The sequence below is a fragment of the Anser cygnoides genome, chromosome 4 (assembly GCF_040182565.1).
Source record: "Anser cygnoides isolate HZ-2024a breed goose chromosome 4, Taihu_goose_T2T_genome, whole genome shotgun sequence".
Lineage (NCBI taxonomy): Eukaryota > Metazoa > Chordata > Aves > Anseriformes > Anatidae > Anser > Anser cygnoides.
Genome location: NC_089876.1, coordinates 12,867,200 through 12,881,999, shown reverse-complemented (window position 1 = coordinate 12,881,999; position 14,800 = coordinate 12,867,200). Strand labels below are relative to the sequence as shown.

The 14,800-nt window shown below is 38.2% G+C and overlaps 1 protein-coding gene across 11 annotated transcripts in view; it reads right to left on the bottom strand.

The window, feature by feature from the left end:
- JAKMIP1 (janus kinase and microtubule interacting protein 1) overlaps positions 1–14,800 on the bottom strand; it is a 154,778-nt gene that overhangs the window by 5,447 nt on the left and 134,531 nt on the right. For 9 of the 11 annotated variants that reach the window (XM_048046323.2, XM_048046340.2, XM_048046290.2 and 6 more), the window contains 2 exons: positions 14,585–14,662; positions 12,783–12,986 (listed from right to left, as the gene is read on the bottom strand). In XM_048046323.2, the coding sequence (XP_047902280.1) occupies positions 12,783–12,986; positions 14,585–14,662 (282 nt within the window). The remainder of the gene's footprint in view (positions 1–12,782; positions 12,987–14,584; positions 14,663–14,800) is intronic. The other 2 variants (XM_048046345.2, XM_048046353.2) reach the window with 2 other exon arrangements.

Sequence of the window (14,800 nt, the reverse complement as noted above, 5' to 3'; positions counted from 1 at the left end):
CATGGCGCAGAATTTGTTCTAAAATTTAACAGTGGGCTGGAATTTTCCACCAGGTATAAGAGCTTGGGGTTGTTTACTTGCACTTGCTTACTTGTGTTCCCCTGGAGTGTGGTAGGAAGATTATCCAGGGGGATGAAGTAGGCGTAACTATTTCAGTCAATACCCTGTCAGCACTGCCAGATAACCAGCCTAGTTCAGCTATTTATATATCCTGAAAAATCTGACTGTTATCTATTTCCATTTAACTGCAGACATGACTTTAAAAATATAGATATAAGAATGCAATTTATTAACAGGAAAAACAAAACAGATTTATATCTATGTACAGTAGGTAACATAAAAATCATTATTTTTCCCCTTTGTGCCTCTCTGTACTTATAGCATTTTCTTGATCACATAAAGATAATAATTTGCAGAATATGACTTAAAAATATACATAAGCTACATAAAATAAATATAGCTTTAACAAAGAGTATCTTCTAGAAGCAGCAACAGATGTTCCTCAGTCAAGAGTTATATTAAACCACTGAGAAGGAAATTATACAAAAATTTCACATCCTAATTAAGACTAAAGGCAGGACTGCTTGAGTTTCAATATAAGCACTTACATCTTTATCTTCTCTTCCTATTATTTGCAAGTACTATTAGCAATCAAGAAGCTGTGGATTCACTCTTAGGTCTTCAGCACCTGATGAGTTGCTTCCAATGAACTCTGATTTGTTTATGTTTGCAAAAGCACAACTGTGACAACAAATCATGCAGAGATATTTTATTGTTATCAAGAAATTCTACCTACTGTCATGCTTCAGGGCACAAATTGACGATCAGTAAGTCAAGCTTTTCCTACTGTGTCATATAGAGGTATAACTATTGCACTCTAAAAGATCCATTCAGCTCTAGCCTTGAAAAAGTTTTTCAGGAACCTCACAGAGTAAATCCAGTGCATTTTCAATAGAACAGACCGCGTGAGGAAGCCACAAAACCTATGGTACCCTCCTGTCAAAACACTGAGAAGTCTTTGTTGAGAATAGACCCAAAGCCCATTGTTTTACTTTATAATTATTATTATTATCAGAAAGGGACAGAAGACATGGGTAGACAGTCCAAAAGCATGACAGTGTTTACGTTTCCAGTAACCCCCCCAGTATTTGGCCACGATCAGAGCGAGGATCAGGACAAAGTGCAGCAGTGTTCTGCTGGGTTCCTACAGTTAATAGCTGCCCATTAGTCACATGAGTGCACCTTTTGGGGACTGGCAGGGTTGATGAGACACTGTGCTGTCAAGTCACGAAGCCATACAAAGGAATGACTGTAGGCAAACAAAGAGCCACAGTCAGAAACAGTGTAACGGGAACGTAATCGTGAAAGAGATGCTTGGATTCTTAATGCTGCCCACCTCGCCTGCATTCACATCCAACCTGCCAAAATAATGAATACAAATCTGCCATTCATTATATTGCAATAGCAAATAAAAGCTCACAAAACTTCAGGATGATGGATGGGCAGATCTGTGAATACTCCATGTCACTACTTCCCCCACACAGAGGTCTCCTGAGGTTTGGAAAGAATGCTGGCCGAGCATCCATTTTAGTAGGGAAAGCACCTACTCGACAAATCATACTTCCATGAGCAATGAAGTTTGTTGCCACTTCTGGGTAGCTGCTTGCAAGCAGCCAGAAAGCAGTAGGGCCTGCTGCAATGCCGAGCTAACAGCAGATGGCTCTGCCAGCCAGGCTATGCTGGAACAGCAAACGAAGCTCATTTAGCAGTGAGGCTCATCTTTAGAACCATTTGCATTTCCAGACAGCCATAGAAAAAGCAAACTGAAGACGGACAATATATATGCCTTACTTATCACTTAAGTGCAATTTGAACAGACTTCTAAGATCCATTATAAATTATTTTTAGGAGTAATTATATATACTTTAGCAAAAGCAGATGGCACTCGGCCCCATGGCACTCACCCTAAAGGACAAAAAGCTAACAGTTTGGTAAGAGAGAGAGCGTCCAGAAAGCTGAGGCAGCGAAAGCATACATTTTCTTTGGAACCCTGTAGTTTAGTGATAGGCATACGACTGAAAGGTTGCTAAAGCACCCCAACAAGGCACTATTTATGATATTAATTAACTGAACAGAGCCGTAAAAGGGAACTTTAACATCAGTCAATTCCAAGTGTATGAAGAGAGTTCACTGACTGCCTTGGTCATATACTGCCCTTCCTCTCCAGTTCCATGCTTGGAGAGCTTCCAAACACAAAGGGCTGTCAAATTGCCCCAAAACAGGAAATCAAATTTTTTCTCGGCACAAGCTTCCGAATGCACAGAAGATTCCTCCCAAATCTCATAACTGTCGTTTCCTTTCACCTCATGATGGGAAGTTCATCTTTCTGGGAAACAGGATGTATGTCTTGAAGTGCAATCATTCACTTAGGCAATTATTTCACTTTTGTAAGTTTGGATGGTAAGTGTTGCTGTGCAGCTTCCAGTACTGGTAGGGAATTTTTGGCAGTAAACTCATACTTTCTGAGGTAACAGAGAGGTGAGATACCAAGATGGGAGTACGTAACATTACTGTACCTAGCTGGCTGCTGCAAAGCATAGCCAGTTCCATGATGCCTAATTACTTTGGTGACAACACTTCATGAAAATAAGTAGCCAGCACAGATCTGAAAAGGGCATACAAGTGGGTTTATGCAGCATTATGTCAGGGCTAACATGAGGTTCCAGAAGCAGGGTGGCTGGATAGCAACTTCAGAATGCACCAAAGGATGTCCCTGCATTTCCGACCAATTCAGAGGTCTCTGCACCCACATCTCAGTTTTCCTAAGAGCTGGATATTTTTGCTAGAGATAATGGTTGTTTTCCAAATACACCCGAACTCAGCAAAAGGCTAGATAACACCAGATGCAAGTTCGTTATTGTCAGGAATCCCATAGGTACAAAAATAATAGTTTTAAAAACTGAAAAAAAAAAAAAGGCATTGGGTTCCTTGCAGACTGTTCAAATCAGAGACAAGGTCTAATAGAATGATGTTAATGCATTGTTCGTGGAGAACCAGCTAGATCTGCTATGTACTGACTTCAAAAGGGAATTTACGTACTAATTTCAAAAGGGAATTTACGTACTAATTTCAAAAGGGAATTTTCTTTGGTTTTTAGTATGGTCTAACTCCCATGCCTATACTGCAGCTTCAAGGACATAAACATCTCTGGACCATCTGAGGAATTAAGGTTTACGTGAAATGCAGCAGCAAGATGATGGATACGTGCCTCAGAATATTCCTCTGCTTTCAGTAATAGATAAATTCCAATAGCACTGGCTTCAAAAACTCAGCTTGCATTAAGGATCAAAGAAGTACAAATAATGAAGCTAGTAGTGAAAATGATAACATTGCACTTCGGTTACTTCTTATCATTGAACGCTTTAACAAAAATGAAAAAAAATGCTCAATTAGAAAAAGCTGATTACATTCCCACACTGTACACATGAAGTATGTATGTGCAATTGGTGTTGCAATAGCAATCCATCTACATTAAGTACCATTTCCATGAATATAGTGCCCATTTGAAAGGAGCACTTAATAAATGCAAATCCTTCCGCTGAGCTCAGTGAGCCCTGGACTGCAGTCACTGAGCCATCATTTTTTTCTTCTGGAGGTAATAAATCAGCCCAGTAATGATTTGTCATCATTTTGAGAGTTTGGCATCACAGGAACTTCAGCTTTACAAAGAAAGATCTCAGATGTAAAGAATTGCTTCTAAGATCCTAGGTTCAAATTTTTCTTACCAACTAACCAGAATGTGGGGATTTTTCTTTAACAATACCTCCAATTCCTATGAGAAATGTACTATGCCTCTCTACAATTACGCAGTCCATTCCTTGCATTTGGGTATTTTACCCTATCTCACAGTTACCTTCCTGGTAGCAAACAGATTCTGAGAATTCTGGTGTTTTCTGCTTTTGGACAGTGATGCACACTGCCTAGTATGCACTGAATGCACACTAGATGAAATGGGACTTCTTTATTTAAGCCCTTTGTCCTCTCCAATTCACTCATGGCATTAGCCAGCCATTCACAGTTCTGAACAACATTTTGGATGGTTTCAAGTCCTCAAGGAGCTTTGCCAACTGAGGAAAACGCTACAGGAAAGGAACTTCTGTGGCAAATTTCAGCTGCTGAAACAATGACACTTCATCCTTCTTTTAGTATCCAGCTGCAGGACTTATGTTCTTGTTTTCTAGATAATAGTGTAAATTAAGGGTACATATGAACAAACACATTGTTTTACTGACAGTGACACCAAGAAAATGAATTTATTTGCCATGCTACTATAATTGTGAAAACACAAGAGCATACTATACAGGGGGCATAGAAATCACCTTAATAGTTCCTGTGACTCATTCTTATTGGATTTACACTCATCAGCAAATCCAAGAAAACAATTTGATAATTTTAGCACAAGGCAGACAAAGAAGGATTTGCTAAGCTGCTTACAGCCTCGGCTCTGAAATGTCTGAAAGGTTCAGGTTGATATACATTTACAGAATATGCACCATGAATGGACTATATCAGACATGAAAGATGTTTCAAAACATCTTTCAAAACAAGATGTTTCTTTGAATCCAGCATGTGATCAAGAATGTATCTAATTCTGCAGCAAAAGTTAGCAAGTGAAATATTTTATCAATCCAACATAGGGAAGAATCAATATTGCTTCATTATATCACTCTTTTAACCAGCACCTCAACGATATTAGGACACAGGTATGTAAGATATTTAATAATGTGAACAGCATAACTATGTTATATGTATAAATTTAAACAAAGATGAATATAAACTGCCATGCCTTTAGCTATTATTTGAATCACTTAGCTGATGGATAAAATTCCTTAATGAAATATAAATATATGTATTTAGATCTAATGCATTTTAACAGCTGTTTAAAAGACCCTACTGTGCTTACAATACGATTTACATGGGTAATTGCTAGATAAATTTACTCAAGCTGTTGTATCTGCTACTGTAACAGGCCTGGACTCAGGAATCCAAATGCTCCCTTTAGTCCCATATTCCTAGAATGTGATTTTGCATAATGAACATAAGGAAATGAGCAAACACATTGTAACTTCAATAGCTTAAGCTATTTCTGTTCCATCTTGTTTTACTTTATGATCAAAAACTTACTATAAATTTCAGACATTTGAATATAATAATAATACCTCATTTTTGGATATACTATACCTCTCTGAATCTCACCAAGATATTTCTTTAGAAAGCAGGCAAAAACTTCATTCTTTTCCATGTTCTGTAATCTCAACCATGATAATCCAATTAACTGTTACTGAAGTAGGAGAGTTGTTCTTGTTAATCTTTATTATGCATTTGTAATTTCTTTATTTGCCTTCCTGAGGAGAATGTATCTTTTAGCAGCTCCACTGATGCATCTCAGCATGAACATTAATATGTATTCAATTACATCGGTCCTAGCAGTAAATCAGTGAATTTTATAAATGCATTTCAATTAAAGTAAGCATTTATTATTAGCTGATACTGAATGATTATTTGCATGTGAAGATATGGCTTAATATTTATAAGTAAGCTTGATCTTTATTTTTTTATTTTTTTCAGCACTGAGAGTCTTTGAATTTATGCTATGATAAAACTACATCCTACATCGATAGCTAGCAGCAGAAAGAACTGCTCATTTCATTAGGGAAAAAACAATAATTAAAGCCATATGAGCATTATATCTATACAGAAAGGCTATTCTAAGTCTATGGGAGCTCAGAGGACAAAACATGTTCAGTATATGAAAATTGACTGCTTGTCAGTCCAGACTCTTTATCTAGTAGATAATAAGAATAATAAAATTAATATTAAAAACTATAATATTTATTTAACATTACATTTAGAATATTTTATATTCTTGTGTTTTTGAATAGCAAATTACCATTTAAATAATTATATGTATGAACTGTGCATATGAAAATACATTTAGTCTCCACTTCTGTAACTTCAGTATACTTTTTTTTTTTTTTAATTACCTTTCCTCAACTCCCACTAAGAAACACAGGGCATTCAGGATTTCAGATGAAAGGATTTCAGCATTCAAACTTCAGATGAGTCTGAATCACACCTCTTTAAGAACAAAAGGAGAAGACTTTTCAGATATACTTGGTATATCTGGTATTCAGATATATTCAGGTATTGGACCAGCCCTGCTATCATCCCTTATGCAGACAAGTAGCATTGCTAAGGCAGTTAGCAAAGCAGAGGTGATTTGATCCGAACCCTAAATATACAGAAAACATATATAAGAAAACATGGTAGGATAGGTATATAAAATTACTAAAATTAACTCTCATTTATCATGTCATCTGTGGGAAATCACCAAAGTTTATTGTACTCCTGTTGTTATAGCAGCAACGATGGCTTGAAAGACTCAAATTCACTCCTGCACTATAAATCAATACCACAGGTCAACTATGATTAACCTAGTCATGATATACTTGATGACTGTAGATTACAGTTAGATACATATGGTATCTGATGCCCTCAAGAGCATTCATGAATATCAAAAATGCACCATCACCAGTAATCTATCATATACTGAACAGTCAACATTTTGCAACTGCAAGCATTAGAAAATGCAATAAAAGATCCCTGGTTGCCCTATGGATTCCTCTTTGTGTACAGCTGCATGCAAATAGCTGGGGATGAACTTTGCTAGCACCATAACACTTTAGATTTAAAATTAAAGCATCAAAACAGATATTGTCTATAAAGGGTTAGAAGTAAATTGTCTGAGATTTTCCCCAACTACTGTTGTGTAAGTATCCTCAGTAAAACTTACACCTACTTCCTGAATTCTCTGAAAAATCTGTGGGCTTTTGGCCAAGCCAAGCTCTCTTTAGCACAAAACAATGTGCCAAAGAGGACAAATGGAAGACAACACCTCCTCATGCCGATCAGCACGGTATGCTGAGCTTAACATCCTCTTCTAATTCAATAAAGTAAGCTTTCATCTCTTTGTCTCTCTCCAGAGCATTCAGAGTCTAACATTAAGCCTTAATAATTCTCCCTGGGTGACAAAAAGATGGTCTATCAACCATAACAGATTACACAAAAAAGAGAAACAGAGCTGCTGTATTTATCCAAGCTTTACCTGAAATCAGTAACATATCAAGCAACAAATTTCAGGTTCCTACTTCACATGGGCAATTAATATTTTAACAAATTAATGTTTTAAAATGAAGGTTTTCAGCAAAAACCCTATAAAACAACAAAAGCATGTTTTCTGAATGGCTCAGAATCTGATAGAAACAGTGACATCCAACCCTATGGGACTGTGAGCAAACTGCTCCCCCAGACATACCAAATGATAGCAATGTGAAAAATTCATCCTGCCCATGAGAGAGTGTGGAGAACTCAGGGAGGAATTGCATCCACCATAACTTTGCTTGATCTATTAGCAGTAAGAATGTAGCTCCTTAAGACAGAAAAAAAAAAAAAAGGAAAAAAAAAGGAAAAAAAAGAGAGAGAGAGAAAAAAGAAACAGAGTTTGGAGTTTCCTGATTTCAAGCTATGATTACATTTTGATATTTCAGGATGAAATAAGACCTAACTTCTGCTTCTGACTTTTCCTCAGTGCCCATGAAAACAATTGCCTGAGGCACCACATTTGCAGTGAACCCATCCCTATGACAGTGACATGCAGAGGTCAGTTTGAGTTACACCTTTTTGGCATAAAGGATTGTCCTATACCTTCTTCTAGTAAAACATGCAAAGTGGTAGTTTCTGCTTTTATTACCAATGAATAATCCAAACTAGTCATTTGAGTAAAGGCTACAGTTTAAACAAAATATAGTTAACATAATTACATCTGTATTCCGACTGTATAAAGCTGGAATTTGGATGCTTTCAGCATTCCACAGACGCATTATTTTCAGGTTTAGAAATGAAGTGATGGTTTGCTTTACTCTGTAAAACTGAGCTCCACCCAACAATATTCTAAACCAAATTAGATTAACTCCCCCCCACTCCAGTTTAGCACAGTGACTACAAAGCAACTCAGAGGGAACAGTTTTACACCTTCTGATGACATGGTGAACACACACACCTTTTCTATTTCTTTTTCTTGTAATTTTAAACAGACAAGACTGCTCTGGGAAATTAGTGGATTACATTAATAAAATCTGTCTCTCACATCCTTCCTGATTGGCAGCAACCATTTTTGGAACTGAAAGTGTATCAGTCTGCTGTCCTTCAAAGATTTTCTCGTTTCTCTTTGTACTTAATATAGAATGAAATCAGAATAAATTCTATTATACATTTTCCTCATGTTTGAAGACTGCCAACAGTGCAATGTGAATTAATCTATCCTAATTTAGAGCCTGGTTCTGGTTACTTTCCACAGTGTCTTACTCCAGAAACAGCTACACCCAAACCAACAGGAATATATTTCAAGTTAGGTCCTATATGATAGACATACGGCAGAATCTGACCTTTAGAATTTATTAATTTCAACAGAGAACAAAATCACAACCTTCTTTTCAGGAGATCTGGACATGTGACTCTCTTTCTCTCTCTCTCTCTCTCTCTTTTTTATTTTAAACTGTAAATAGAGCTTGCTTAATTAAGAAGTTGATATCACTACTTCAGAAACATATGGTATTGCTCTGTTTGAAATATTCTTTTCTAGGAGATTATTTTTATAGCTACGCCACCACATTTTTTCTTTCTCTCTAGATATTGCTTACCATGAAGCATGTTATTTATATAATATATCCTTCTTCACAGAACCTGCTAGTAATGATCCCCATAATTGCCAAAATGCACAAAAGTCATGCCACTGCATAGGCTAGAGCACAAATGTTACTTTAAATGAAGTTCTGCTAGAAATAAACCAGACGCTAGCTTATAAAAGTTTATAAAGATACTGCAGCACAATGAGATACTTTTTTGATGGCAATATACACAGGAACAGCAGTTGAACTGCATATACCCTATGGCTAGGAGCAAATAGCACAAGCTGCTCATGACAGATTTTTAATTAACATATCTTGCCTCCCACAAATAGAGAGGATGGTGGCACCTTCCCTGACTTAAAGGGAATACTGTCAATGTGCTTCAGCCAAGGATCTGTCCCCCACATTTGCATGTTGCAATCAGAGTTTAATAAAAGCTTTGTATGTCTTAGCAAGAAGATCTAATCACACAGTCTATTTAATTTCGTTCCACAGAAGCCTGGTTTCCTTAATACTCAGTGGGTAAACACTAGTAATTCTACCTATATTAATGAACAGTAATAATGTGGGGTTATACACGCTAAAGATGAACAGAGCTACCAAATTAAAACAGGGCCTAACATCTTAAAATACGTTTATTTCACTAGAACAACACCAATACCTAGTGACTAAGAACTATGGCTTTACATCTAGAAAAAGAAGCACACATAGAGCAGCATAAGCTCACATGTGGACAGCTTTCACCCATACGCATCCCTGGCCTTTTCAGACAGTCTTTTTCAGCCTGAAAAAGAACATTTACCAAGCTAAACTTCTCCATCACTAGTTGGAGAAACATAGTTTCTGCTTCAGAGAAGCAGAAATTTAAAAGTGTTTGTAACACGGACATTTCATATCCAGTCTTGAAGGTCCACCATGCTGCCATGTCATTCTCCTTAACCTCCACTTCAGGAGATTAAGAACAGTACATACTGCAAAGGCACTGCACAGTGCACAAATATGAACAGGTCTAGACTACAGTTTTGCCAGAATAAATGTAGTGGGTGCTTACTAATGACATTGTGTCAGCAAAACCTCTTATGGCCATAAATATATCAAGAAAAGAGGAAGGGTCATTTAACGTAGCATCTAAGGACATAGGACATTTAGAACATTAGGACTCTGCTAACACAGGTATGCTCTCATTTTTGTAGCATTTCAGCTTCTGTCATCTGCTAGTGCAGACGAATGCAATCCTACGAGGATTAGCCCCGTGACACTATTGTTCCATGCTATGGCATTTTGTTTGGTTGTTTTGTTGTTGTTTTTTAAGCTGTGCACATTGCACACAACCACTGGTTATCAGGGTTGACCACTATTCCAATAAGAACCCACAAATACAACCTTCAGAAAGGAAACAACCAAGAAGAATCTGAGTGACGGATTTGAAATGCAATATGCTCATTTCCCTTACACTGGGCAAATTTACTATCTTTGCCTTTGGTTTTCCTGTCTACTACAGGGGGTTAAAAATAGATGACAAAAATGATAAAAATGCATAGCTCCTTATTAGGCATGAGAATTAGTTTAACATGTCCTTCAGGGTTGTAACATTAGCATGTCTAATGAGATGGGCACAACATGAAACTCTAATGACACACTGTAAAATGCATCTGGAGACAGGTACATAAATATCCATGGCTAATGAGACTTTGCTTATGTTAATATTTTGCTTCAGAGCAGGAGCAAAGTTTTATTCCATACCCATCATATTTAACTTTATATTGTGGAATAATCTGTGAGTATATAAACCATACCCAAATGAGGATGTCCTTCAACTGGCAGTGAGCAGTCCCTGGGACCAAACACACACCTGAAATGCGCATAGCATGCCTGTTGGGTTCTTGGGAATACTTTTTCACTCTACGAATCTATTCCTACCAGTACATCCTATTTGCCAATGTCATATGAGCCTAAATCAGAAGCTCTGCCCAGGTGTCCACAGCAGGCCACAGAAAGGTCCTAGCCAATTGTGGTCCTTCAAAGAGCATCATACTACATGTCTAGTGGAAGCGAAGGACTAGGCTACATCTGGTCTGATGTAAAAACCTCAGACTGCATATTGCGTAGATGTAGAGGCTTTAGCATCAAGTTTTCATGTGGTGTTATCTGCTCCTCTGAAACCCTTGAAAACCTCTTGAAAATGTAGACATAAAACTCTACCATCTACCAGATCCAGCAGAACTGAAACAGGCCAACCTGCAGGAAAATCTGAAAAGTTGTGAGCGTCTGTAGCACATGGCTGAATGGGTCTGTGTTCCTGATGAGAGACATTTATACAGCTAATAAAATAAAATTCTTATTCCACCGATATGTAAGCTATTGTTTCAGAGGTTTTGGGTAAAGACAGACTTGTGGTTGCTTGGAGCACAAAGTGTTTTTTTTGATCTTTCAGAGCTGTAATAGGACCTAAAATGATTAATGCTGTATTCACTACTCAATGAATAGAGTCAACACAAAATACCATTCACACCCATTAAATGTCAGTGATAAATAATATTTACCTAACTGAAAAGCACTGCATTGTCATTCTGAGGAAAAAAAAAAAAGTACAAAACCACCACAAGTGTGGCTAGATTAGACTAGCAAATAAAACCCATTCTCACTAATTTTCAGCTACACTAATAACATTAAACTAATAACTTCTGGCTCCATTCTTATTGTCCAAATTTCATATGTATTAACTCTACCATCTCTTTCTGACGCTTTTAGTACCAGCTGGTACCTACCTTCTCCAGCTTTCTGTACACCACCGCTGATCTGACACCCATTAAAAAAAATAAATAAATAAATGCAAAGGTTGCTCCTATTCTCCTGATCTCAATGTTGCAACTTCCAAACCAAGGCAACATAGTGAAGGAGTCAAGAAAAAGGAGACTTTTAGTAAGTCAGAACTCAGCTCAAACACTGACACAGTGTAAGTACTTCTCATCACTGCATAATGAGAGGAGATGAACAAAATAGTCCTGGGTCAGCACGTTACATCAGTTCTGGCCTGTATTAATCTACAAAGCAAATCTGAATAAAGAGAGATCTGGACTGAAGTGAATGCAGTCCCTACCCCTACCAGCATCTGAGACAACAACAGTATCCTGAACACATCTGCACAATACAGATTCTGGCATTTAAAATATGTGATTCCAGATTTGCATAGAAAGTAGCCAGAGCAACTGGAGGGCAGGCTCCAAGACCTAAGACATCTGGCTGCATCTTCCAGAGGTTACTATAATGAGGAACCATACAGGAAAAATTATTCCTGCTGGAATAATTAACACCCTGAGACATGCAGTTCTCTTCTTTCCCTGAATATTTGCACAGAAAAAACAGTAATTCTACCAAAGAATTCTCCAGTAATTAATTAGTGCGCTTCCAGAAGCTGGGAACTTGCCTGAATCTAAGTTGTCAATATTTGTCCCAAAGGAAGTTGTTTAGAGAGACAAGGCTATTCTAAACTAAATTAAAGGCATGAAGGCTTGTTAATAGTCCCTTAAAAGATTTCCTGATGTCCTTTTCTCTTTATTATTATTATTTTTTTTAACAAACACACAAAAAACTTTTCACAAATGGCTATAGGAAGAAAGAGGGGGAAAAGAAACAACAGCCAAAAATTGGATTCCTGTAACTACTGCTTTTGCCTTTCCTCTTTTCATAGTGTTACAGTCTTACAACCATCCTTCCATTCAAGCTTCTCATAATTTAGGTCTTAAACCTGCAACAAGCCCTTTGCGGAGCCCCGTGGCTGTCTGTAGTTCCACACACAAGAAGCAGATTGTGCAACACGACTTATTAGCGAGACAGTGACCCATTTAGCGTGCATACCATGCCCAGGACAACAGGGTCCTCACATTGCTCATCTTCTTGACACGGGAGCAGTACAAAGCCTAGAGTAAGCATGACGACTCAACGAGGTGAGGGTGAGGTGGTTCTGCTGTATGGGCAGTGGTGGCAACCACAGTGGTAACACCGACAGGAGGGAGGAGAGAGACCGGGGATTACCTGCTGTGCCTGCTGCAGCAGCTCCATTCGCTCGTGCAAGATCTGGCTGTCAAACTCGCGGCTCTGCCTCAGGATCTGCCGCCGCACCTTCTCCACTGCCGCCCGCAAATCCTCCCTCTGGGCCTCAGTCAGCGACTCGCTCGCCCGCCTTCCTGGATCCTGCTGCAGGGCATTATACAGCGTAGCTTCCAGCTCCTGGATTTTCTAAGGCAACCCAAATCACATACAGACAGGCTGCCATTTGAATCCAGCAAGCAAACAACCTGCACAGAGCTAGAGGAGAAGGCTAGCGAGCAAAGCCATAGGCAGGAGGGGAGGACAGACACAGACAGCTGGACAGAAAGCGGCAGCCGTGAGCAGTGAGCAGCATTGCATATGCAGTGCACAGAACCACCCGGCACCTATTTACACCTGGGCTATGGTTTCTATTCTGCTAAATGACCAATTTCTTCTGTTTGGGAAAGATTCAGATGATAGGTCTGCATTTAATATGTGGCAAAACCCCCAAATCCCTGATGCTGAAACTTACAAGATCAATGCAAACTAAGATTCCCTTCAACTGCAACTGAATTGTTAAATCATTCTGTAAAATAACAAGCCCACAGCATACAAAAGGAAAGCTGTGAACAACAAAAATAGTACAGTCCTCTCTCCGTTTTGTCCTTATTGTCCTGCTATCCATTGTTCGACGTCTACTTCACTTGCTTTATTACTGCCAAAAGCAATGAGGAAAAAAACACTTAAGGGTACACTAATCCCTCCTCAGTCTCCTGTCATTTGTCAGATTGCGAATTAGATTTTCATACGCTAACCAAAACTGCAGTAGTTTGCAAAGCAGAGAGCACAGGAGAACTTTACGTTCATATGGAGAACTGTATTCCCAAGAGGAAAGAAAGGAATCGGCAGTATTTCTCTTGCTACTGGGGTTAGTATGTTCCTATTACAAAACAGCATATGATGACATTTAGATCAAAAGCATCTGACAACATCTCTTTAGTCCTCGTAACACCTTTGTGAGGTAGGTAATTCTATCCATATTAGTGATGCATAAACAGCGGCAGAGAGGTTAAATGGCTTGCCCAAGGTCACGGTGCTAGAAATAGAGCCTGCTTGCTTCCATCTGTTATCTGCTCTGAGCACTAGACCTTGCTCCTTCCCTGCATGTGTTTTGCCCGTAAGAAATATTTGTGATGTATAAACATTTCTTCAGGTCATCATATTTTGATTTCCTGAAGTCACACTCTTAAGGAAGTGGGGTGTACAGTTTTGCCAATTCCTCAATAATTCATGAGGCTTCATTTTATGGTGCTTAGCCTGAGAGAAGGTGAGGTTGCAGCTTTCCCTTTGAAAAGTAGGAAAAGTAAAGTTGGATAGGGCAGCACAGGAAGGGATCACATAGGAAAAATAAGCATTCCCAACTTGGGATAGGTTAGCAGCAGCAGTATTTACAAATGGTTAGGGAAAAGCAGTATCAGAGGAGTTCTGAAGTTATTTCTGGTATATTTTACCAGGATAGTTTCATGCACATATAGGCCAGCTCTTCCCATTCTAGATGTACTAACAAGGTGTTCACACATTTTAGAATTAAAAAATAATAATAAATCAAAACCATGACACTTCTAAATAATATCATCCATTTCCTAAATCCCCGTTTAAGTTATAATTGATTTCCTACTCTGGCAGAACAGTAAGTCAATTAAAAGAGAACCCTATTTGTAATGAAAAGAAAGAAAAAAACACCAACAACTGTATTTTATCAAATCTGTTCAAACAAGAAAATTTAATGACTGTTCTTTTCCTACCATGTATGCCTGGTCCAGGGCTTGTTTCCTGTAGTCGAGTTCTTCCTCTAAATAACCCTTCTGTTTACTGAACAGGTCCTGAGCAATAATAAAAACAAGGGAGTGTTTGTTCTTTATCCTAAATCATGAAGAGTCATAAATGCCATCATTTTTTATGTGAGCTTTCCACTTGAAAACAAAAGAAAAGCTTAGCTAATGACCACATTCATCATAACG